Raw genomic sequence first — 26,651 nt, 5'->3', positions numbered from 1 at the left:
ATGCATTAGTAGTCAGTGTAGCATTTTCAACCGCAGTTTTATTAAAATTACATTATTGTAGAGTACTATTGACACTACACACATATTAGCTAGTGTTAATTTTGAACTCCTTACAGTGTTGAAATAACTATAGCTGGGAGTGGAAACATTAACACTGACACTACACATGTGTTAGCCAGTGTTAATTTTGAACTCGCTACAGTGTTGAAATTACTAGAGCTAAGTGTAAAAATACACACTGACACTAGTGTAAAGTACTATTGACACTTCACAAGTGTTGGCCAGTGTTAATTTTGAACTCCCTACAGTGTTGAAATAACTATAGCTGAGTGTAAAAACATTAACACTAGTGTTAGTGTTAAATTAACACTGAAAAGAGTGGACGCATATACACACTTTCTTGGTGTTAAATTTAACACTCTAAGAGTTGATTTAACACCGGCTATTTTGCTGTGTACATGCTGCCATCCGGTTGCATATAATAATACCATGTCCGATTCTATCTGACCATGTTCTCACCTAATGCTGTCCAGCGGCGTTTCATGTACATGTGAAAGGTGCCTTTTGCCTTCAGGCTCTTACCCAGAAGCACTGATTTAACAACGCTATTCCATGAGTTCAGAATGAGAAGGATCTGGACTTTTAAGAGCACTTTGATAAGTTGTTCAGTTCCCTGTGGAAAAGGGCTGTCTGTTTGGGAAGCACTGAGAATACGACTTGATAAATGAGATGTGGATTATGCTGCAGGATTTGTCTGTAAATTTGTAAATAAATATCTTAATAGTTGTTAAATTTGGAACCCTATCACTTCAATACATTTTCTTGATTTTTGGATACTTCGTTTACCAGAGGCATGCAAGAGAAATGTTTTCTTCCTGAATTCAGCGCAACACGGAGTGAGTGACTTATATACAAATTGTCATTTGGTGGGTAAAGTCTTCCTTTAAAATCTTAGTTCTTCCTCCTGCTCGTTCCCGTCTGTCTGTACCGTAGGTTGAAATTCTGCACCGAGTCACATCGAAATGCTAAATTCTTTCAAAGATGGAGCTTGTCATAGGAGGAATGCTTTAAACATGGAGGAAGCTCTGCATTTTTGGCTGCAGCTTTCTGCAACCCGCTGTGAGGGAAAAGGCTAAAAATTCCTGGCAGTGGCTGCGTGTCGTGTCCACGCTGAAAGGGGATCTGAAAGGGGAGTTCCCTCTCCCTCTCCCTCTGTCTCCCTCTCTCCCTCCCTCTCTCTCTCTCTCTCTCTCTCTGTTTCTCTCACACACAGCTCAGCATCTCCACTCTCACGATGCCTGAATTTGCTGGTCTGATGCTCAACAGAGCCACTATCAAGTACGGAAGGATTTGAATCACAGCTCCTGCGAGAGGTGAGTCATTCTTAGTCTGTCTCCTCACTCATGATGGATTCTTACCACCACCTCGAAATATTTGTATATTTACTTTTTGGTTAAAACTATTATTTTTTAGAACAGCTAGTATTACAGTAGCTAGACTTAAGGTGTGTGTAATTTTTTGTGACATTATGCCTCATTATTATTTTTGTCATTATGAAATTTGTATGGAAACTTCATTTTTGTTTGTGGTATTAAATACAGAGTTTGCATTAATTTAACAGAAATTTCAGGGTTACTTGGCTGAGCATGTTGCAGCTGCATGACATGTTTTTTTTTTTTTTTAGTATTTCCTACTTTTTGTCCGGGGAATCTGGTTGACTGTTATAATATGTCAAGATGAACTACGAACAGCTTCATATAAGCATAGAAATTGTATGATATTTTGTATTTTGGGAAACCTAAATTTGTTACCAACATTGTCGACACACTGTCCTCAAAAGGATAATTAACATGGGATTTTAATAGCTTTTCTTTGCAACAGACTCAAAGCTGTGCAGCATGTCTCATCAAAACCAAAAAACTGCAAGAAAAAGCCCTGATGTCTGTTGAGAAATGAGGTCACCGTGGTGAAACGCATTCATTATATTTGCTGTCACTGGATTTCACAGGGTGCAGATAGAGCTCACACAAACACAGAGGTCCAGATGCTGCACAGTCTCACGTGCCACACACTGTGGCATTAAAAAAAAAAAAAAAAAAGGAAATGAGCATCACAGTGAAAGCTGTGAGACAAATGATTAATTTAGCATGATGAAAACTTTATAGATGCCACCCACACAGTGCAGGAAATCTTTTCTTCTCCTGTCTGATTGTTACTGTAATAATTGCCCACAGAAGGATTCATTTTCTCACAAGATTAGTCACCAGAGTGGCAAAAGCAGCAGCAGTGAGCGTCACTCGGTGTGAGACATGGATCTGCCTTTTTACAGACTGGTTACTGATAAAGACATGTGGGGGTGGGGACTTGCCTCATTTCTGGTCTATTATTTGGTTTGCATTATGAAATATGTGTGTATATGTCTCTCTGACACCTGCAGAGGGAGAGATGTTTGGCAAGTCACTTCGTTAAAGCTCATGTAAATAGTGACTCATAAGACTCAGCTTGCTTTAACAGACTGCAAATGGAAAGCAGCTGCACAATATTACATACATGTGACATAGAACAGCACTGGTTCTTAATCGCCTCCTTTTGTCAGTTATTTTAAGATTCAGGGACATCTAATGGCACAAAGAGTGTATAATATTTATAACTACGTTTTCATTGGTTTATAATGACCTGAAAACAAGAATACTTGTGTTTTTGTTACCTTAGAATAAGAAGTTTTATCTATGTATGGAGCACGTCCTCTTCCACACATTCCGTCGTGCTCTTTCTACTGTAGACCAGGGCAGAAAAAAAATACTGGCTCTACATGCATTTTTGCACCAGCAATTATAATTCTCCTACACACTTGGCTCACAGGAGAAGTTTAAGTTCTGCCCCCCTGCTAGATGCCAATAAGTCCTGCACACTGGAGCATTAGGTAAACAGAATAGCCAAAAACAGAGATTACTGTCTGATCATCTGTTACCAGCTTTACAATTGATCTGTAATATATACTATATATTCCACGAGCACAGGACTTTGACCCAGGTCAAAGTGTTTGTGTCCTGTGTGAAACTAAAAATCAATGCTGAGTTATTTTGTCAAGTGAGTCATTAGTCACGAGTTGTTCGATTCCCTTGGCAAATGTCAACCATGATATTTTCATAACCTTAATCAAGTTCATAATCACATTGCATAATACACAGTATATAAAGACACACACACACTCAACACACTCAAACAAACATACACACAGGCACATACACACACGTGTGTGTTACTATTTAATATAGAAAACTGAATGAAACTTGAGAATATTTAATTAAACTTATAGTGACATAAAATTGCATAAATCGTAGGCTATCCATTATTACTGTATTTTTTGTTGTTGATCGTGTGGCGTTCAAGTTGTTTAATTTCTGAAACTTAAATACCATATAATCTAATTTCAAACGGGAGCCTATGACACTAAATGTTTCCTACATTGACTTTCATGTTTAAATGAAACTTGTCAAGCAGCCTTTCTCAATATTCAAGTGTACAACTCGTTTCAGAAGGAATGATTCTGTTCACATTCATACATGGTACATTTATATGGATATGAATTAGTGTAGGTATGTATATCAATCAAAAGCTGACGTATAGATGCATGATGGCATGATTTGTTTCAGCTGAACTCCAGACATACTAAAAATCCTAACAACATCAGAGGCTGGTTTATTGATTTTCCACTGAAATATTGCCACCTATCTTGCTACTTAATTTACATAACCCTCCAAGTAAATCTGTTGGTGGCAGCTACCTAATTAGCACAAGATTTACAGCCAAGAAATGAATAATCATTACTTGAATTGTGATATTGCTGTTATTTTGAGGGACGTCTGGGAGAAAAAGAAAATGCCACTTAACGCTTTGTTTGTGATAGCGTAGCCATGGCAACTTTTTAAGAGGTCCTCATGACCACAGTGTTTTGCTCTCATCTGTGTCATTGTCATTGGAGTCAGTTACATCATGAGATCAGCTGCAGAATGAGACGCGATGGTTACGGAGGATCAGCTTCCACTGGTGCTGTCCACGCAGATCACAGTGAGGGGAGGCTCAGTGGGAGTGTTCTCTGCCAGTAAATGTTCAGATCCTGACGGACGGAGCTCAGTAGGGCTGACACTCAGCAGGGCTGTCCTTCAGTTTGTGCAAATTAGAGAACACAATGTCACAATTAAATTATTCTGAAATTATACAGGTTTTAATAGATGTATTATATGGAGCCCCAACTGACAAAATGCATCAAAGGCTATTAGAAAATTCAAAATTAATTAACTCAATACATCAAATAATACTATTAGTTAAACAGGTCAAATGGTGTAAAAAAAAAAAAAAAAGAAGTACATCTTTTTATTATTCTCAATCAGCTAGTAAAAACAACACTTTTTACACTTAAAAACAAAACAAAAACAAAAAAACCCCAAAAAAACCATATCTTTAGTATATCAGATCCCAGACAATATTCAAATGAGGGGCCCATGTATGTTGTGAATGACCTGAAAATTAGACCCTTTATGGGACTGTCCATATTGTTCCATATTAGCCCCATGTCAATTGCCCATATGGGTACACAGATATGATGTCCATTTTGGACTTATAGCCTCTTAGTATCCAGGTAGCCCTAGCATAACCCATATGGGGCCAAGTTGGGTTAACCCACCCATGTGGACAGTTGGCATGGGGCCATTATGGAACGGATGGACAGTACCATTTAGGGCTATTTTTTTTTTATCTTATTCACTCCTCACATGGGCCCCACACACAAATATTGGTTGGGATTAAGATCTGTCTATGGGTGTGTAACATCATTGCAGATGGTCGTCAATTTTGTTTGGGAAAAAAGAGAGAGTGTGTTTGGGGCAGTTTCACAGTCCTTAGTTACACTTGAAGAATATCGAGGCGAACAGACTGTTTGACTATTTGAAGCCCCTTCTGCTAACTTTGACGAAAGATATGAGAGGAAACTCGCCCGCACACTTGCTAGCATGACATGGTTGGTACCAATGGATTCCGTAGGTTGTCTTATTGTAGGCCTACATATATACCGCAACTTTTGCACTAGCTAAACCCTTTGAAACTGAGTGAATTGGCTTGATTTATTTAAAGAGAAGAAGAAGGCAATGAGTACTTGAGAAGAAACCTTAAGCTCTACCCCCACCAAAAAAAAGAAAGAAAAAAAGGGGAAGAAATGGATTTTTTTTAAGTGCAGGAAAATAACCCAAAAATTATCATAGAAAAAAAAGAAACAACAACAAACAACAATTAGGATAAAACGTGATAATAATTCAATAACATGTTTTATATTATATAATTATGATAATTATGCATGTAGGTTTTCATAGTTTACTTTTAATAATGTTCTAAATCCAACTAATTTTTGCATTTGCAGGACATTCCTTGCCAAGTTGCTCCTTGCCTTTTCCCCCACATATTAGAAAGAAATCAAACCTATTTGCTCAGTGTTTAAAGGTTTGATTACTTGTGAAAGGCATCTGAATGCTGCACAAGTAAAGTGCTGTCGATCCAAGTTTCAATGGGTTAACAAATGAGTAAAGTGTAAGTGTGAGTCAGTTACTTTCAACTGACCAAGCGTGGGCCTCTAATGACAGCCAAAGACCAAACACATGTGTTCAGAGTATCACAATTTTACCATTATTATATTAAATAAATTTGTGTATTATTCCAGTCTGTTATGAAATGCAAAGTAGACATAAGTGCTATTTGACTTGGGGGACCATGGTCTTATTTGGTTGACACTCTTGCTGGTGTTTAAATGAGCCCTCTTGGAGGCCCTCGACTGCTTTTTCTTTCACAATTCCTTCACTGTGCTATGATTTGTTGACTTAGACTTTTTGACCATCTTAGTCATAGAACCAGTCACAATGGTTCTTATGCATGTTGATGTCACAAAGAAAACAATCTTAATTTGCCACTTTTCTGAGCAGTTCTCTACTGGCTACAAATTGTAGAAATTGCAAACTTTCTCCCACGCTATAATCATATAGAGAACCAACACACTGGTAGGCGACTTTTAGAATCCTCCAAATTGCAATAGCATCACTGCGTAAAGTCTTGTAACAAAGTGAGAAAAAGGTGGAAAAAAATGTTGAACACCATATTAATTTAATTTTTAATTTTCAAGTGCTTGTCTTTCCTGAAGGATCACAAAATAATTAGGACTTTAGTGTCCTTGACATTTTGCTGAATGCCTGCTATTCGACATCACTTCTCCCAATGTCAAATGAGCTACAGAAAACCAAATATTTCTTTGAGGTATTTGTTGGCTTTCTTTTCAAGCATTAACTTGCTTGCCAAAGTGCTTTAGCTGTGATTTTCTGAGTGTTTATGCAATGTGAATGATTAATAGAACTGTGTGGTGAAGGTTTGTGACAAGTAGTAGCCTCAGCATGGTAAGCAGAAAAGGCTGGTGCTCAGTGTATCTGTATTCAGTTAAGCCTATAGCTGCACATTGCTTGACTGGTAAACACATAAATAGACACATTCCAATCCTGGACCGATTGTTGCCTTGGCCATAGGTAGAAACTTTTTATAAACCCATCTATGGCAATGAAGTATAAAGAGCTAGAAAATCCATGGAGGGTGGGAGGAAGGGATGAGTTAAACAAACACAGACTATATAAAATGTATGGACCTAGCTACTGTTACATCATTCACTAGTTTTTGGGCATATGTCTGGAAGGCTCAAATTCAGCATTTTCTTGGATTTTTGGAGCCAGAAGAGACCATATTTGGACAGGAGGGTGGCACTTTGGAGGAGAGAGGGGGCGATCTGACTCAGACTGTGGTGACACTTTGCAGTCAGTCTGACACTCAAAGCGACCATGCCCTTAGTTATGCATATTTTTAGTCAAAAGCAATGTAACATGGGGGGTCTATGGGATTGACTCGCTCTTGGAGACAGCCTCAAGAAACCATTCATGGGACTGCAGTTTTGGCAGTTCTTACTTGACAGATGTTCACCCCAGAGACCACTATTTGTGTCCCGTGGGAAACCAAAAGAAAATATTGAAGAAAAAAAAAATCAAGATGATAATACATGTCACATACTTCACAAGACGTATTTGTTTATATTTTTTCTAAACCTAACCACAGTAACTTTACATGCCTCAACCTAACCTCTGTAACCTTACATTAAAAATGTAATGCCATTCATAGTCAATAAAGCTACTTGGTTAGGTTTAGGAGAAAAAAAAACATGGTGAGGATGTACCTTAAATTGAATCAAAGTTCACATGGAACCAAACATGGGAAAGTGTGTAGTTTTGTGTTGCTTTTTTTCTTTTTACTCCTGTACAGTACATTAATCACTTGATGGCAGCCTTTGAAAATATGTGTGATGTACACAAATTACTGGCTCATGATTATGTGGAATATGTACAAATCTGGGTGATAGGATGAGTTTTTGAGGATGACTCTTATTTGGGGAAATGAGACACTTGTTGATGCTTCAATCAGGAAACGTTTAACACGAGCACTCGGGTCAGCACAGAGACAAGACAGAAAGCGGCCTTGCAAAGGACAAATTGAATTCTTCTTTTTACAATCCAGGATGGCGCTACCGGGATCTCAACACCAGCACATGGTGGAATTACACTGCCTGTGGTTATGATTAGGTAATAATAGCACATAATAACTAATGCTGTTAGGTCAACAAATGCAGATGCTGCCATGTATGATTAGTTTAAAGGGAAGGAGGCACATTGTAAGATGTACAAAAAAAACCCCCCATCAAACCATGAAAGTTCAGGGTTTCATTATATCACATAGTTAGGCTGTTTCTTGCCGTATCATGCAGATGTGACAAGTTCCGTCCAGCTGTATTCTCAATGACACTGCCCGTCTAAGTATCAGGCTGTTGTGGCAAGTGCTGTCTGGATTACTGCCGGCATCTAATCACACCGTGACTCTTTCTGTCTGTCCGTGTTCTCAGCTGATGCCATCCAGCGGCATATCATGTGGACGCGAAAGGTGTCTTTTGGTTATCAGGATCTTACAGCAAAAGCACTGCAAAAACGGTGGTATCTGATGACTTCAAAATGAGAACAGGCTGGAACATCTTACTATGAAAAACAAAGCCAAGGACCAAGCTGCAATGTTTGATGAGTTAGGAGTGAGTGCGTGTTAGCAAATCACACTGAAAATTTCTACATGATTTATTGATTGTAAATAATATGAGCTTGATTGATTAGGTAAACTAAGACAAATAACTAAATTCATGTCACTGGCCTATTCGCTTAGTGTTTTGTTTCAGCTGACTCTGCTATATAACCAGTCTGTTTGTTGTGGAGATATTATGTCCTTTCATATACTTTATATTGTAGTATATATGCAAACAGTGCCTGCTCACAGATTGTTGTTTTGGTGCGATTAACATTTCCAAGTGATTAAATTTAATTACATTCGTTGCACTGTGCATAATTGATGTTGTCCTGCTGTCTGGATGTATAATGTAGAGAACATCTAAAGGCACACAAATCTCCACTTCATTTTCTATATAAATATTGAAATAACCTTCAAACAGCACAATATGCTCAGAAATTTAACATCCATTCAAGTATTCTGTTTTATCCCACATGGAGCCTTTCCATTCACAGAAATAAAAAGCATGTGTCAAATTTTAACAGCAACTGAAAAGTGGAAACCGTGTGGATAGTGTGCATCCATGGTGAGATTTTAAATTCAGATGTTCGTTAGCTGTCAGAAGCATCAAGATGTGTCTCTTGATGTTGTGATCAAGGCAGTGTGGGTTTTCTGTTTTGTAACAGTGGCACAAGATCCCAGTCAATACATGGCCCCCTGGGACAGTTACTTAGAGGGAGGGAACACACAGCCAGAGACAGGAGGACACAAGCAGGGCACAAAGGATCACAGCGTCCGAACTCACACAAGATGTATGATTATAGCAGGAGCTGCATTAACATATATACAGTTTACATTCTCGCATCACATCATGCCCTGCATGAGGAGCTGGTTTAAAAAGACAAGGCAAGGCATGGCCTAAAGGCAACTCAAAGTGCTTTACAGATTTAGTCAAAGTTCATTGTAGGCCAATCACAAGGCATGCCCCAAATTGTTGTGGAAAAAGTAATTTTAAATAAATTTCAATTTTTATTTCATCTATAAAGATACCAACAGAAAGATTTTCAAATTTGTTTCCTATAATACGGAGAACCCTGTTTTATGAAGCAACAGATGTATGCTTGCAGAATCTTGTTCTTGAAGTTAAAAGGTGTGGATGACAATTAAAGAATGTAACTGTTTTGACATCTGCTAGCATGCTCTAATCTCAAAAACAAAGCAGTCCATTGAGGAAAAAAATGATCCTCATATATTTTCCTTTTAGCTGAGGTTCCTAGCGTTTATCACAGTTAGTATTCGCAAGAGTGGGCTTCACAGAGCCTGTTCATAACTGGTAATAATGTGCATGTTGTGTGATCTGATCATAATTGGACAGTGCAAAATACAAGCATAAATGACCACAAAGACATATTTGTCACAGTTTGACGCAATGTTGTATCACCATTCATTGCACATGTATATGTATATATATATATCAGAACTCAGACTGAGATCATGATCAAAAAAGAAGTGATTAAAGGATCATTACCTTTGATGGAGCCTGTTTTGTAATTCATGTCCCTAGAATCTCACATCAAATGCAGTTAATCCAACATCTCTGCTGTGCTGTGTTAATTCATAGCTATCTCTGAAGCTGACAATTTTTCTTTGATGTGATGTCTTAAAGAAACCCTTAAAAGTTTCCAAAAGAAAAATAAAAAAAAGAACTCACCTGAAAGAGGACATATTGAGGTATATTATAAGGTCTGAAAAAATACTTTTAATTCTAAAAGCAAACTGAATATCTGTGGAAGCACACAGAACCATTTGGTCTCACTTTTTCAAAGCATCTTTTGAAAGTGGGCTTGATACTGTAGGTGTCTAATCCAGTCTGAACTGTAACACATTTATAGTACATTTACAGTAATACTTGTTTAATACTTGTTTCTTTTTCATCTTTTTTCTAAATAGAGGATGCCTTTTCTTTTCCATTTTTACAGAAAGTATCAAATGATTTTAATTTCTATGCTTGCTTTGAAATGTTAGGTCTAGAGCGCCTTACATATAATGTCATTATTGCGGTTTGAAAAAAAGAGCGATAACATTCTTCCCTGCTATATGAAATATTTGCCATATAGGATCATAAATGGAAAACATCAACAATTAGGTTATTGAATATAGGAATACTTTCAGTTATTACAACAGGATTGGATGGATCTCATACGTTTTGTGTGTATTTGGGAAGAATTTCATATGATACCAACATTAATAAATAATAAACTCATAGTGAGACTATTAATATACTCTATAGGCCTTTTTAAAGAGTTCTTTCAAAAACATGGGAAGAGGGCGATAAGGAACTTGACAAGAAATGGCTCAAAATAAGCAAAAAAGTAAAAGTAAAAAATACAACAACAACAAAACCCCCGACAAATAAATAAACAAAAAAATATATACAATATATATAATTATATAATCGATAAAATTAATAGAATTATAAGTATATTTTTCTTGGCATTTTCCCCCTGTTTTTGATCATATCTAGCTACTGAGAAAAACTTATCTTGATCCACGTGTTAATGGGTTAATGCAGTAGCTGACAGGACCTAAACTGGTCCCTTAGCAACAGAATAGCAAAGAAAAGGTCTGTAGACTTACCTATGAAGTAAATAATGGCAACATAATTGCTGCAGCTGCTGTGATTTGAACAGTGTTGGCACTTATAGGCACAAATAGCTCCAACATCAATTATATTTTATAGTCACAGTAATTGCTTCTCATCTTTGAACAGCTTAAGATAACTTCTGGGCCAATTAGTACTGGAAGAATTAAATTGCAATTATGCTTCTATAATTCATATTTCCTGCAATTATTGTGTTCAAAGTGCGCACATAGCAGCAGCAAAATGTCTTTTACACCTCAAACATAACTTAGTACGACTCCTACATTCAGCCAAGCAGCAAAGGTTAATTACTGTACCCACTAAGCTCATAGTGACACTCTGTAATAGGATTTGGATGATGGCTGCTTAAATGAGAAAGACTGCAGTCAAAACAGGGGTTAGGATGGCATAATGGAGAATTAATATTGCCTAACTTTGCTTCAATGGCTTTGTTTTATTCCCATTGGTGTGTTTGCTTTCCTTTCTTTTTTCTATTCAGTGTGTAGATTTTTTCAGCTTGACAGCAGCTCTTATCTGGGAAATGCTTCATGTGGCACATGACTCAGGAATTTGAAAAAAAAAAAAAAAGTTTACACTGTAAATCTGTTTAATGTATAAGCAACCCCAACGTATCATTCAGAATAGCCAGAGGGTCGCTCTGTCATGTGGACCCTCTTTTTCAGTTGGATTTCGTCTCGTCTCATCAGCTGAGGCCTGGATCTTAACACTGAGTCTTTCTTGTGTCCCATTTACAGTGTTGTGTCAGGCCAACACATCGCTTTTCTCTCATAACCAAAGCAGTAAACAAACTTCGGTGACAATTTGTCTTAACGAGTCATTAATCTGATGTGTCCTTAAATTAAGTTATTGCCCAAGAAAGCTCTCATGATCCCAGTCATCACCAAAACCTCTGACCACTGATAATAAATCTCATCTGACCTTATCAAGTGCAACAGTCTGATTAATTTCATGCCGACAGAGTTAAGGGTTTCCCAAACAGTCATTATTAGTGTTTGCCCAGCAAGTTTAAAACGTGCTGCCACCAATGGATTTTCTATTTTGGGAGCAGGGCCGTTCATTTGGAACACTGTTGAAATATATATACCATTCAGATATTCATTGCACCACAATCCCGGAGGGCAGAGTGCACTCTGGGCATAGATGGAGCAGCAGAACATCACGCACATTGAAAATAAACATTTATTCAGCAGGGTCTAGAAGTTTGCATTTACTCACAGCAGCTTTTGCTCTCATCAATCGATCTGACCGGCTCTGAACGGATCAACAGATCACTTATCCACCCCGCAAGTCACAAACTGCTACTGAGGAAACAAACAATTCAAGGAGAGCTCTACCTGCAATGCATTCACAGGCCTGCAAAAACCTCCAACTTCAAAGAGGGGACACAGAATAATACAAAGGGATTACACATACAATAGACAACAAACAAAAATAAAAGTTTGCTGTCTTTGTCAACTCACACAACACACACTCTGTGGGAAGCACTGTATTCCTAGCTGCCACCAGCAGTGGGTTAGCTTAACATAGCAGGAGGACTAAAAGCAGTGAAAAATAGCAAGCCTAGTTCTGTCTAAAGATAACAAAAATCTGCCGACCAAAAACTCTGAAGCACAACATGTCCTCACAGTAAGGTTGCCAGATAACTAAATTAGTTGAGATTCAAGGAAGTCCCCAAGCTTGGTGTGAATGAAACTCTATCCCGTATCCAGTATGTGTATGTCTATTTGATTAATCAATCCCTATTTTTTCTGCAATACAATTATATTGCTTGGGAATGGTCCTGGAGATGACCATGAAATTAAGTTGTTTCTGCCTTTCATCACAAAAAAGTTAAAATAATAAATAAATAAATAAATAAATAAAATAAAATGAATGAATGAATAAATAAATAAATATCTGGCACATAAACATTATATCTGAGCAACACGGTAAAAAAAACATATTTTACCTAATAAAAATAATATCACGCTGTCTCAATTTGACATCTGTTTTCCTTTGCAGCCGGCTTGAAAAATGTATCTCACAATACAGCAGCAGTGAACTGGACCCGAGCCACAGCAGGGATGAATCTGTCCAATCAGTCCTCCTACCAAGAGGAGATGCCGCTGGGTAACTCCACCTGGGCTTACTCCTACCACCAGAACTACACCCTGCCCCCTCCATTACTGCCAGACAAGACCAGCACATCCAAACCTGCAGCATGCGAGCAGGTCCACATCGCTGTGGAGGTAAGACCAGGATGAGTGGCACTAAACACCAAAATGTAATTTTGTTTTGTTTCATTTTCTAAAAAATGCAAACTGAGCTGCATCCCATCAACAGTTCATCATTTTACTGTAACTCCACCGTTATACTTTACTCCAGTGCCCAACTTTTTTTGTTTTAACATGACAGTGACTTACTGCTCGAACAGTTTTAAAACCCTGATGAGGTAAAACACAGAACAGTATCTCTTAGTAAATTTCAAACTGTGTCAATGTATTAGCTCTGTGATCGTCTGGCGGGCTCTTCAGGGTGTACCCCTCATCTTGCTTCATGTCAGCTGGGATTTGCTCCAGCAGCCCGACAGCTCGGAATGGGATAAGCAGTTACAGAAAATGGATGAATGGATGGAATACAAATGAACAGAAGCCTGAAAAAAAGTTCTAATTTTTTCTTTTAGTGTTTTTGTATATCCTCTTTTCTGTCATGTTAATATTCCATTGTCCCTCCTGCGTTCCTTTAGGCATGTGATATCCATGTTTGGAGCCATATTTCTTATACTCCATTTTGACCACACTTTTATTCTCCTCATCTTTGTTCTTTCATATTTCTCTGTCTCCTCAGGTCTTTCTGATCCTGGGTATCATCTCCCTGCTGGAGAACATCCTGGTCATCACAGCTATAGTGAAAAACAAGAACCTCCACTCACCCATGTACTTCTTTGTCTGCAGGTGAGTGGTTCAGTTGTTGTGCACACACTATAAAAATATAATGTCATAAGGTATTAGGATCAAAACTTTCTTTATGGAATGTATTTTTACTGCTTTTAGATGTACTCCTAAATTTACCAGCACTGCACGATTAGCAAAAGAGGCCGTTTATTAAATTTGTGCCGTTCTTTAGTGTTTATCTTCTATCTTGGTGTAATAAATCCAGGACCCCGGGGTAAAAATGAGTCGTTATCCCATGTTTCTTCTGCTCTTTTTGCATTGAGTAATCTGTAATTTCATAAAGCACAATTTAATTTACAAACCATGAAAGAACAACATAAAGTTATATAAAGTCCCTAAAACTAGATCCCAACTCTCTCTCATCTGCAATATTAACAAAATATAGTCATGATGCAGGTGTCTCTTTAAGACCCTGATGTTTTCAGTTTATTTTGTTTTTTTTATTTTTTTAAATTAGTTTATAATTTGACAGACATTCACTGTAGCCAGCTCAACTGCATATTCTACAGCTCTTAAACATGATGCATCAGATTCAAACATTTCGCTCAAGAATTGCATTTATGTCTGACAATATTGCTTAAGTTTTGCCTAAATCTTAATGGAAACCCACCTATTCTACACCTATATTATTATTATTATTATTATTATTATTATTATCTGTGATAAATACCATTACGGTGATCCATTGTAATGGTGTTCCATTAGCTTTAATACCAGCAGTGTCAAATATACTTCAGCAAAATTAGGATTAAGCATCAAAACTTTGCTGTGCCTTCATTCATGGAGCACTTGGCTAAATTAAACAATTATCCTGTGTTTAAAGCAAAAACATTTCTTTATTAAAATAGGTTTGGGTGTATCTGGGACCTTGAAATGTCTACCAAACTGGTTAAATGCATTGTACCTGTCTGATGTGCACTTTATTTTACATGTTATTGATGGATTGATTGGCGTTTGTTGTCGAATGGATGTGTGGCGCTACTATTGTTGTATGCATGTGAACTACCCACTGTTTTTGGCCAAGTCTCCAATGTCTAGATTCAGTCTAGATTGGAGAGGATCAATTCATCTGTTTTTTTTAATGCACTGTGTCTAAAATATAGCTTGTCATTTTAACCAGTGATCCATAATATATGTGCACAACCAACACATTTGTTAAATCTTGCAACTTGCACACTGATAAGGCACTTTGCATCATGCACTTTATACCATGCAGCTCACATTGCTACCATCACTGTACTTTGGTCCTCTGTATGAATTGTTGTATTTTTTCTTTCTTTCTTGACATTTCTATGGTCTGTTACCTGCCAAGGGACTATGGATGTAAATTACCAGTCCTGCTAACTTCAGCATATTTACATATGTATTTTATAGTCATGCTCATTAATATGCTGTATCCCTTTTCAATAAACATGAGATAAAATTGCCTCGGGTTGCCAAAAAAAAGGTTCAGAACAAGGCTGACAGACTAAAGAAACAGGAAGATGATAACAAACTAACCCAGGCACAATCTCTGGAAGCAGCAAGGATTTTAGAAGCAATCACAGCCCTCAAAGACGACTTTGGTTCCAAATACTGACTGCAGATAATGAGATCAAGATGAACTTCAAAGATTTCTCAGGGAGACTGGGGCAAGCAGAAGATTGGACTGGTGATGTGAAGGCAATATCACCAATAGAGTGACTAGAGTGTATGACACCATGGTGTCATATTCAAAATAGATGATCTGTAAAACAGAGATCATCACTTGAATCCCAGACTGGTAAACATGCCACAGACAGTCAAAAATGCAGTTGCTTTTGTGTTGGTGTCAAAGTGGCCACTTGACACCACCCTGAGTCCTGAGACCTTCCCCACTCTGCTGATTATCGAGGGGACTCACAGAATACTGAGTGCGATGTAATCCCTAGCTTTGAGAGTTCTGATAATGAACATGTTAAACTTTCAAGACAGGATCTGAGTCATGTAGGCAGCCGAGAACAAGGACAGGATAATGTCTATGGACCACCAGGTCGTGTTTTTCCAAGACCTGTTCACAGAAATACAAGAAAAGGAAGTCCTTCGTTGATATTAACCCTTTGAAGCCTGAGCAAATTAGCCCAAGTTCTTTTGTAAACATGGAAAGAATGCACTGAGCAATGACAGAAGAAAAGACAAAATGCCTAAAATGTAGAAAAATCTACCTGAAAATTGCAGAATACAAAAGCCCTAAGTGGCCATACTCACATACATTTTTCCCCCCTCCATTTTCCAGAGATAACAGGATAATTTTCTCGAGATCTTGAGATAATGAAATTGTGTTTTCCCAAGGTAACAACATAATTACTTTGAGATCTCCAAGTAAACAATATAACACATTTGAGATCTTGAGATAACATAACTGTGTTTTCCCGAGATCACACCATAATCAATATGAGATCTGGAGATAGCAAATTAAATTTGACAGTCCTGAGACTTCCATCACATGTGACATGCCATGCCATTTATTGTATTAGCACAATTGTAAACAAAGGGTTGGTTGGTTTTGTGACTCGTCACTTCTTGTCTGCTCTTTTTTATGAGTGGATCAGCTGAGCACCTAATGTTGCGATGGATGACTCACTCTGTTTGGGGATGTGGTGCTGGGATTAATGTGGGGGGTTTTACATGTGCATTTTCTTTCAACATGCAACCTAGTCTTTTAGAAACAGACACATCAGTGCTTATTTTCATTTCATACATGACTTGCATCTCTCATGCTGCATTTCATGGCTTCTCATGTATATGCAATTACAGAACAGAGACAGAGAGTATCCATGAAAATGAAATGTACTTTGTTCTGTTATCCATTACAATACAATCTTAGATATATGCTTTTTCTTCAAATGTCTGCAGAATGTCCTGATCTGTTTTCTATGTCTGATGAATGCTGACTGGAGTAAACCATTTACAGACAAAGTGTTTCACCTCCCTCAGCTTTTCTTTAGTGTCTCTCGACAGCGTAGGCACTTTATATTGGATGTGTCGAAGGCACAGGCTGTGCTGCAGATGAGTCTAAATTATGCTTTATAGCAGTAATATCTAAGGAGAAGGACTGAGTTCATGTCTGAAAAATGCCTTAATATCTAACATTATTCACCATTTCTTCAGTCGGAAATCATAGTCAGGTAATTGTACCCAAGTGCAACTTTCAAAGCCATTAGAACAACTTTCAAACTTTTCAGCGCTCATTCCTCCATTCTGGATTCATCTTTCACCACATATGTAACACAGTATTGTTGTCAAACGATATCAAAGTTCAGGATCATGACAATGAAATAAAAATAAAATAAATGTTTAGTGCAGTGCCTTTTTAATGTAGTATTGTCACGTGCATTGCTGAACCACTAAGATTTCTTATTATTATTTTATCAGTTTGTAGTAATATTTGGAACCCAAAAGCAGACTCAAAAATGCAGTATAAAAGTTAAATTAGTGTATTTGCAGAGCTTGGTGCTGGCAGAGGGCAAAATGATCAAAGCAGAGCTGATAAAGACTGTAGACAGGCAAGCTGAGGCAAAAATGGCAGAGGGCACGCAGACTGAGCGGTGGTTTCTTTTCCTGGGTTCTTTTTGTAAGAGAGTGCAGACACGAGTAGATGCTGGTGAAATATGAACACAAAGAAAAATCCTATAATAGCTCAGAGAGGCTAACAATAAACACTACAGGAGTAGATGGAATAATCTGGTGAAGAGTACAGCTGAGGCCTGGGTTCTTATACTGAGGCTGATGAAGAGGAGATAAGTTGCAGCTGTGAGTTTTGGACAGGTGCTTGATTGCAGAAGCCACACCTGCCAGAGAGAGACACACACTGTGTTTGCGAATACTCAATCTACTGTACTAGTATATAGAATGGCAAAAAAATATTTTGTATGTCCCAGTAAATAGTATGTCAAATGCAATATGCCAAAAATACCAGGATCTTTACCACAACCAGTTGGATTTTGCAGTATGCAGTATGCAGCATGCTTTTCTGGTGATTATTATGCACAATCCTCTGTGCAACAGCAGAGACATCACATCTTGACAGCTGATTGACAGCTGACAGAAGCCACAGTGACAGATGACAGCACATTAAAGTGACTGATGACAAGTCAAAAGGAAATAATAGGAATAAAAATTATTTTTTTCTTTTTAGCCTTTTTGGTTTTTTTTTTTGGTGATGAAATGAACAAAACAAGCACATGTATACAACATGAAAACATAAAAAAAACACATAAATTCAAAAGGCAATAACATTTAAAACAAAACAATAATTTAATTAATTGTTAAAGTGATCAAAATAATCATGGATTACCCACAACAAAAAAAATTAAAAAATATATATTTATGCATAGAGAAATATGCATACATGCATATGTAGGCTAATTTGATGAATATAAAATGTTAGAATCAACAGTGTATTCAGTCATAATTAAAGTTAAACATAATAATAACAGCAGGGCCTGCGGGGGGTTTACTATCTCTTCTTTCTTTCTATTACGTTTTATTAATTGCACTTTATTCTTGTAATTTTTTTAATTTGTTATATTTGTTGTTGTATATGTATTGCGTACATTTTTTTGGATCTTGAACTAATGACTAAGGAGAAATCTAGACCCTTGGGTTGGACCAGTCAGGAACCACAGCTATATTGTGCTATGCACCTGGGCTAGACTGGAGTATGAAGGTGCTATTAGAATACCGAAATGATCTGAATCAGTGTAATCCTTGGAGGAGGTTAAATCCTGAAAGACTATAATTTTTGTTGTCCTCCCCTTTTAAATCATATTTGCACATAGATTATTTTCTAGTTTACAGCTTTATGTTCCTCTCTGTGGTAGACTGCCATTCTAATATTTTATTACACACCATTGGTTAAAGCTGCTCCAAGATGGAGATCTCCTTGATTCAAATTTCCTGCTTTTTATAGAGTCACAAATTTATATCTTTTTTAAAATGAATACAAATGAGACCTCTGCTGTTGTCAGATGGGGGGCATTTAAAGCTTATATCAGAGGCATTATCAAATCATTTACCAGCTCAAACAAACAAACACAAACTGGAAATTGATCTTAACTACAGGATAAGACAGTTGGAAAGGCAGGTTGTTAAAACAATAACTAATGTCTCTTAAATCCCAAACAGAATTACTATGATCGGTGGGAAAACTGGGCTGTATTATGTGAAAAATTGGATGCAGACAGGGCAATAATGCTCTAATGTTCCAAATGGTACAATATCAATGAATCTTCAGTAGATTAATAAAACATTTTTCACTTTCTACATAACACTGTGTACATCTGAATCCTCAACAAACTTGAAGAATATAATGACCCTCTCTGTCAAGCAAACAAAATACAACAAACTAGGTATTACGTTCATTCCCATGTAAAGCTCGTCATTTATCAATGTGGACGTGAAGCCGCGGAGGCCACAATCAAATCTAAAGTGTTGGTTACCATGTGCTTTTGTTGCCCAAACATACACATCTGCTTTTCTTGCCTAAACATAACCATGTGCATTTGTTGCCTTTTCCTAACCACGTGATTTTGTTGATGTCTAAGCATTGGTTGCCATGTGCTTTTGTTGCCTAATCCTAGCCATGTGATTTTGTTAATGTCCCAGTGTTGGTTGCCATGTGCTTTTGTTGCCCAAACATACACATGTGCTTTTGTTGCCTAGTCCTAACCATGTGCTTTTGCTGCTTAATCCTTACCATGTGCTTTTGTTGATAACTAAGCATTGGTTGCCATGTGCTTTTGTTGATAACTAAGCATTGATTGCCATGTGCTTTTGTTGTGCAAACATACACATTTGCTTTTCTTGCCTAACCCATGTGCTTTTGTTTCCTAAACATCACCATGTGCTTTTGTTGATTTTCCAGCATCTGTTGCTATGTGCTTTTGTTACCTAATCCTAACCATGTGCTTTTGCTGCCATCCTGGCATTGGTTGTGGTATCCTGGAACATCAACAGCAGACGCAGAAGGATACTTAGAGCATAATACATAGACACGAAAGTCCATTGATAAAGCAGCAATGCATGATGACTTGGGGTGAGAAAGTGTTGGAGTTGCAGAATGTTGGCAATATCGGCCATAGAGACGTTTGTCTTCTCTGTGATATCATGGAATTAGATGGCGCTCAGCTTGTGGTCCTCTAAGTGTTCACCACATTCGTGAGATTTAGGCTCAACAAAGCTTGCTAACCCACCAATATCTCTAAGTAGTACTCCTCTCTGGCAGAGTTTGTTTCTATGTGTGTGGGTGGAATTACAGGCTGCACCAGAGACTGGTTTTATGGGGAAAAAAAGGAGTTTTAATTTTAAACTATGTGATTTATGCACACATATTAAAATAAAAACTGGTAAAATAAGCTAATGAAAGTGGAGATAATTTCCAGGTCTTGCGATCCAGAATGTTTCTTCGTCACCCGACAAACAATCCCAGTTTACAAAGTAAACTGTGCTTTGGTTACCTAAGTAAACTGTTACAAAGTAAACTGATTAATTTCTGGAATATTAAGATTCAAATTGTGTATTTAAAGTGAAGTCATGAAATGCCATGGTCAGACTACAGCTTGTGGAATTTTTAAAGTTCTTTTGATAGTACAGTATAATCTTGAGCTCTGCTCAGCATAATTTCATCATTGTGGTTAATGGGAACACACCTAGCTTTTTCTGTTATCTCTTTGTGATTGCCCTTCTACCTGGCAGACGTGAACTAACAGACACATGATCTGAATTAGATTACAAGTAACAAATTTCATGTGTCGTCTCCATGTAATCAAAAAATGACTTGCACCTCAGTTTTTACATTAATCAATTTGTGGTGACTTTATTTGGACCTGAACTTTATGACCTCCCTCCTTACAACCAAAAGAGTTCCAGCTAACACTCACAGCATGTTTAGAGACAGAGCACACATTCAGGTCACAGTGAAAGTTATTGCTGCCCATATGAATCATTTTAAAGCACCTAAACAGAAACATGTACAGATTTGTGAACCTATTTGCTGACACTTAATGCTGAACCGACACTTGTTTGGTTGTTGCAGTCTGGCTGTGGCGGACATGTTGGTGAGTGTGTCCAATGCCTGGGAGACCATCATCATTTACCTGCTTAACAACAGACAGCTGGTGGTGGAGGATCACTTCATTCGGCAGATGGACAACGTGTTTGACTCCATGATCTGCATCTCTGTGGTGGCGTCCATGTGTAGCCTGCTGGCCATCGCTGTGGACAGGTAATGTTGGAGGGAGGCGTGTACGGAGAGATACAAGCACATTTAACTCCATCCTGAAATTCAAGTTTAACAACAGTACTGGAGGGAGAGTAGCAATGAGAGTCAGTGTGCTTTATCATTGTCCTAAAACAAGGCAACATGGTCACTTCTTCTTTTTTTTTTTTTTACAATAGAGGCACTGCTGTGTAATTAGTTACCAGCATTGGTCTCTTAATTTTCTCATTAAAATTGTAGAAATTTTTCTTTTGGATAATCCTCAGGAAATCAGCTAATTTTCTTTAATCTCTGCCCAGTATGTGACCCTCATGTCATTTCCTGTTTCTATCTGAAAGTGGCCTGAAAGTTGAGTTTACTTCTCATGGTTGGTGTTCAATAAAAAATATGGAATCTAAAACTGTTACAGGGATCAAAGGCAGAGGATGAAATGGGTGCATGTATTAGCAAATTAATAGTTATAAACGTTGTCCATTGAAACATTTTTAATTAATGTGATTTTGACATAATCTCCTTTTACTTGCTACACATTTAGTTAAGTTAAGTTAAGTCAGGTTAAGTTAAGTTAGGTTAGGTCAGGTTAGGTTAGGTTAGGTTAGGTTAGGTTAGGTTAGGTTAGGTTAGGTTAGGTTTGGTTAGGTTAGGTTTGGTCCAGTTTAGGAGTGTTTTCAAAGACAGCCAGGTGTTCATCATTTGTGTGTACACGTGGTCTGAGGCAGTTCTTAATTTGTTTGCAGGGTACGTAAAAATTCAGTTAAGAAAATATTGATGAATCCAGCATTAAGTCACCTACCAGTGGAAGCATTTACTGGTCTGGTGCAGCACAGTGCATTCTGGTAGCTGATAGTTTTCTACCTCTTGCGCAAAAGTATTTTTTCTTGTTGGATAGCACAAAAGTATTTGAGGTACCTTCTATTACAGACAAATCCTAGTTTTATTAACAGGCCATGTTTTCAGCAGTGAAATACCTCTTTAAGTACTTGAAGGGCCCACAATAAAGTGGCACCGATTTAGTGGGGTGCAATCACTGCACAGGGATATATTTCCACTTCTCTAAACATCTAAAAGGTCTCTCCCTTTATTGGTTCCTGCGATCCCTCAGTGACACCTCAGTGATAAGGTTGCAAGAAAGTCTTAGGTGACTTCAAATATCAATATGTTTTATTCTCCACAGGTACGTCACAATATTCTATGCACTGAGATACCACAACATCATGACAGTGAAGAGAGCCGGTTGCATCATCGGGGGAATCTGGACCTTCTGCACAGGCTGCGGGATTGTCTTTATCATTTACTCAGACACCACCCCCGTCATCATCTGCCTGGTCTCCATGTTCTTCGCCATGCTGCTCATCATGGCCTCCCTCTACAGCCACATGTTCATGCTGGCACGCTCGCATGTCAAGCGCATCGCCGCACTGCCCGGCTACAACTCCATCCACCAGCGGGCCAGCATGAAAGGGGCCATCACGCTCACCATCCTGCTGGGGATCTTCATCGTCTGCTGGGCGCCCTTCTTCCTCCACTTGATTCTGATGATATCATGTCCGAGGAATCTCTACTGCGTCTGCTTCATGTCCCACTTCAACATGTACCTCATCCTTATCATGTGCAACTCTGTGATTGACCCACTCATCTATGCCTTTAGGAGTCAGGAGATGAGGAAGACTTTTAAGGAGATCATCTGTTGTTACAGCCTGAGAAACGCCTGCAACAACATTTGCGCTCTGACGGGTAAGTACTGAGAGATGCAGCATGAGAAGACCAATGACATGAAGTACAGGATGAACTGACCAAATCTGACTCTGAAGTAGAACCATAAATAATTCTATTAAAATATGCTGTTTAAGAACTGGTTCAAAGGAGACACTCATAGTATGCAGGAAAATAAAGTGTCCTCATGTATGTACCATGTGCACAAAGTTATGATATGAACACACAGCCAGGTTTAGGCAAATGATACACATGGTAAGGTGTGGAAAAAAGCCTGGAATGAAAAAACTTTTCTATAAAACTTATATATATATATATATATATATATATATATATACATACTTATGTATACTTATATATACTTTTACCAACTGCAGCAAACCCCTTCAGCACCAAAAGAAAATGTTTTTGAATGATTGTCATTCTGACAAAAAAAACATTTTCTCACTTTGCAGCTTCACAATTAAAGCTTTTACAAAGATAATTAATTGGGTACTGTTATTGGAAGGAATCTTTAGGAAATGAAATGTGTTTTTCTCCAAATTAGCAGAAATTTGTTTTGCTGCTTTTCTTCAATAAAAACAAGTCTACTGATACATGCTCATAGCCTGCTGCCCTTAAGCGTCATCACTGTAGACTAGCATCATCAGTTTAAGACACACCTGAATGGAAGTAAACAGGAGGCAAATATGACCCAATGTTAATTTAGTTTGTGTGACTATACCATTGTCAGTGTCATTTTGAAAGACAATAAAGGTAAAGTAAGGTGAACAGTAAATATCAATCACATTGAAACCATAGACTGTATATAAGGATGGACAAGATGACAGTTCTCCCAAAGTGTAGCTTTTCAATCTCGATTGCCCCCTGGTGTCTGTCTGCAGTATAGGTCATAAAGCCTGCCCCTCAATATTAGTGAATGGGACATTCATTTTCCCAAAGACGGTTTCTGATTCTGAAGGTTCACCTTGATTCTATGTTCAGGTGTTTAATTTTATGATAAGGTTGTTTTTTTTGAGTTATTAAATTATACAAAAGGGGTATTTTTCCACTATGATTGACAGTTGTGACAGCCAATCCATGCGCGCACATTCAATGGGGCTGCTCACGATTGGTTGGACAGGTGTTTTGGCGGCAACTCCTCCACGGCAGATATCACTACTGCGCAGAATCCAGCTCTCAATATATAGCTCTTTATTTACAGTCAATGACCACTTGTATGTGCATAAACACAAGTTAAAAAGCAGTGATGTAAGTGCTCTAAACAAACAAGTGCCACAAAGACAATCTTTTGTTATATTAAGAAGAGGAAAGGAAAATAACACAACAGACTCAAATTCTGTCAGAGGTGTTAAAACCAATATTCACTCCAACCATATTATTTTTATGATTCACTGCTGAGCAGATAATTTTCATCGTTATGTGTTTACACCTCTGCCAACCAGAGGAACCACTACACAACTCGTCCATGGCCTCAGACATGTGTTACCAGCTTGTTTGGCATTTGTAAGTGGGGAAAAGCAGGCTGCTGCTGAACATTTGAACTGCATCAGCTGTCAACAGCCAATTTTCTGCCACAGCGGTACGCCCTGCCTGCCCCTGCTGCTTCATTAGTACCACAGTTAACGAGCAGCCTCCTAAAGTCTGCCAGCGCTCAATAGCACAGCCGCTTCTGCTATGATTTGTAAGCGGTGTCACTCTCCTGTCTGTGTCTTTATATTAATCATGGCTCTACTCTGTCAGCGTAACCCCTGATCCTATGCTGCATCCCTGCCCATGGTCTCCATTAAATTATGTAAAGATGCCAGAAGTTTACACTTGAGATGTAAAAATGAATGTACAAATAGCTTCACAGTGCTCTCTCTGAATGTGGATGTTAGTGGCGCCTACCTCGCCAACTGAGAAGCTTAACAGGCAACCATCTGTTGACACTGCTCTTGATAACAGGTGTAATGCCTCAAATCTTGGTGGTTGATACAAAAAAAATATTTTCCAGTGTTACATTGTAATATTTATTACAAAAAAAGCAAGACATTTTGTATTATTTGTGTCTGCAGGCTGACTCATTATTATGCATATAGACAATGAGATGTTTTTGGAACAAAAAACTATTAAAAGGTTGTTTTTTTTGTGTGCTTTGTGTGAAAAACGCCTTAATGTAGCTTCTTTTCATGTTTATTGTGAGTGTTTTGCATCGTGAGATCAAAAAGAAGCACAAACAAATGAGCACACAAATGTACACATGGAAACGTGCTTTAATTAAAACCCACTTAAATATAAAAATTATAGTTTATTTTTTCTCTACAGGCTTATTTATTGAAGAAAGACAATAAAAGCTCATTTTTTTCTCACTATTCTTTCAGCTCTAGCATATCTGACAAGTTATACAGTTATTTGTTGTAATAGTTGATTGTGAAGTTCTTGTTACAGCAGATGCAGCAGCAAAAACACTGAATGTGATGTGACACTGGACAGACGTGAAGCTCACGTGCTAACTGCATGCTCAGTCCTATGTTTTGTGTGCAGTGAGACTATATTAACAGCAGTGGGGACAAATTTAATGTTTGTTAATGGTAAAGTCATAGCATGTGAAAATATAAATGTGAGCTTCAGTTGAGATGACCAATGTCAGTGTGTTTCTTTCGTTTTTGTTTTTTTTTAATGTGTCTGAATAAAAGCAAAAGGTAAAACTGTGATCTGTTTCCATTTTGTTGTTTGCTTCAGCAGCAATAGACTGGAGTTCTGTAAGTGATGGAAATCATAAGGTCATAATCCATGCAAAAAATAATAACATGTCCTGTTTCTGAGACATGTGTGTCCCATGTGAATGTGGTGCCGATGGGTATTTTTAAACAGGATTTTAAGACATTGACACTAAGGGTGAAATGGGATTGCACCCAAGCCCAGATGGAAAAGGATGATGGGGGAGGGACGGGTGGTTAGAAAGCCAGCAAGGCAGAGAGAAGATGGCGAGATGACAGTTATTATAATGACAAATACACAGCCCAGTTTCAAGAAGAAAATATTGGCATTGTATGTTTATGCAAACCATAAATATTTTACATCTGTCCATTTCATACGTATTATATCAATGCTTTTAATGATTCGCAGCATATGATCTGATTTTGTTATCAGGAGCTGAAGGGGGTGAGGAGATGGTGATTGACATGTTATTTACTGGGTTGCTGCTGTGTTTCTCTTTAGGCACCAAACAGAGGTGATAGCAGCATTACTGTGTTTCTACTGGGGATAATGGTACAACAATGTTTGTTATTACTGAGTGATAGCTACATTTCATGACAGGATCAGACAGTATGTCGCTCCAGCGTGTGTCCACTCACTGCCATGATCTCCATCACCTCAAGTCCTGTGACAAACATTGTATGTGTGTGTGTGTGTGTGTGTGTGTGTGTGTGTGTGTGTGTGTGTGTGTGTGTGTGTGTGTGTTTGTGTGTCTCTCAGGCTGCGGTTAGTATAAGACTAGTGTGTCCCTGTCTCATTGCACATCCCTGCAACATCTGTGACAGCTGGTTTACCCCCAGTGAACAGCAGTTTACCAAATTTTGTACCCCCCTCCTGGGCCGCAGGTCGAATGCCGGTCGGACAGGATTTCCTCGCTCTTCAAACATTAATACAACCTACGGTAATGTTAGATAACTACTGACCATTAGTGTGAGCCTAATTAATGGATTTTGAACAGCTGTGAAGCAGAGCGATACATGCAGAGTTAAAAGTAAACAGTCCCATGAAGATGTTGTGCAGTATCATCTCTCATGGAATGTCTCTCAATCAATCAAATTGCTTGGTTGGAACTAACTGTTGTATAATGTAACATAGCAGTGCTTTGCAGAAACTGATATAGAGAAAACTTATACTCATGTTCAGTCTTCATCTTGATGAATAATAAAATAGAATCAGTGAGCCACAGTTGATCTTATACGAATATATAGGTTTCATGAAAACATAAATCAGATCGCAG

The 26,651-nt window shown here is 38.0% G+C and overlaps 1 protein-coding gene across 1 annotated transcript; it reads left to right on the top strand.

Annotated features, from left to right (window-relative positions):
* The first annotated feature begins 1,252 nt into the window (after window positions 1–1,252).
* On the top strand, window positions 1,253–25,368 carry LOC121945598 (melanocortin receptor 5-like). The gene is made up of 5 exons (XM_042489863.2): window positions 1,253–1,373; window positions 12,791–13,017; window positions 13,616–13,722; window positions 20,777–20,965; window positions 22,134–25,368. The coding sequence occupies exons 2-5, from the start codon at window positions 12,853–12,855 to the stop codon at window positions 22,702–22,704; spliced, it is 1,032 nt and encodes a 343-aa protein (XP_042345797.1). The 5' UTR covers window positions 1,253–1,373; window positions 12,791–12,852; the 3' UTR covers window positions 22,705–25,368.
* Window positions 25,369–26,651: the final 1,283 nt, after the last annotated feature.

The sequence above is a fragment of the Plectropomus leopardus genome, chromosome 11 (genome assembly GCF_026936395.1).
Source record: "Plectropomus leopardus strain MGB_pleo_1.0 chromosome 11, ASM2693639v1, whole genome shotgun sequence".
NCBI lineage: Eukaryota > Metazoa > Chordata > Actinopteri > Perciformes > Serranidae > Plectropomus > Plectropomus leopardus.
This window is presented reverse-complemented; position numbering and strand designations above follow the sequence as displayed.

Excerpts from the sequence above, each read along its gene's own strand:
- LOC121945598 (XM_042489863.2), top strand. The coding sequence starts at position 12,853 with ATGAATCTGTCCAATCAGTCCTCCTACCAAGAGGAGATGCCGCTGGGT. Across the intron at positions 13,018-13,615 it reads AGGTCCACATCGCTGTGGAG|GTCTTTCTGATCCTGGGTAT; the intron begins GTAAGACCAGGA and ends CTGTCTCCTCAG. Across the intron at positions 20,966-22,133 it reads CTGGCCATCGCTGTGGACAG|GTACGTCACAATATTCTATG; the intron begins GTAATGTTGGAG and ends TATTCTCCACAG.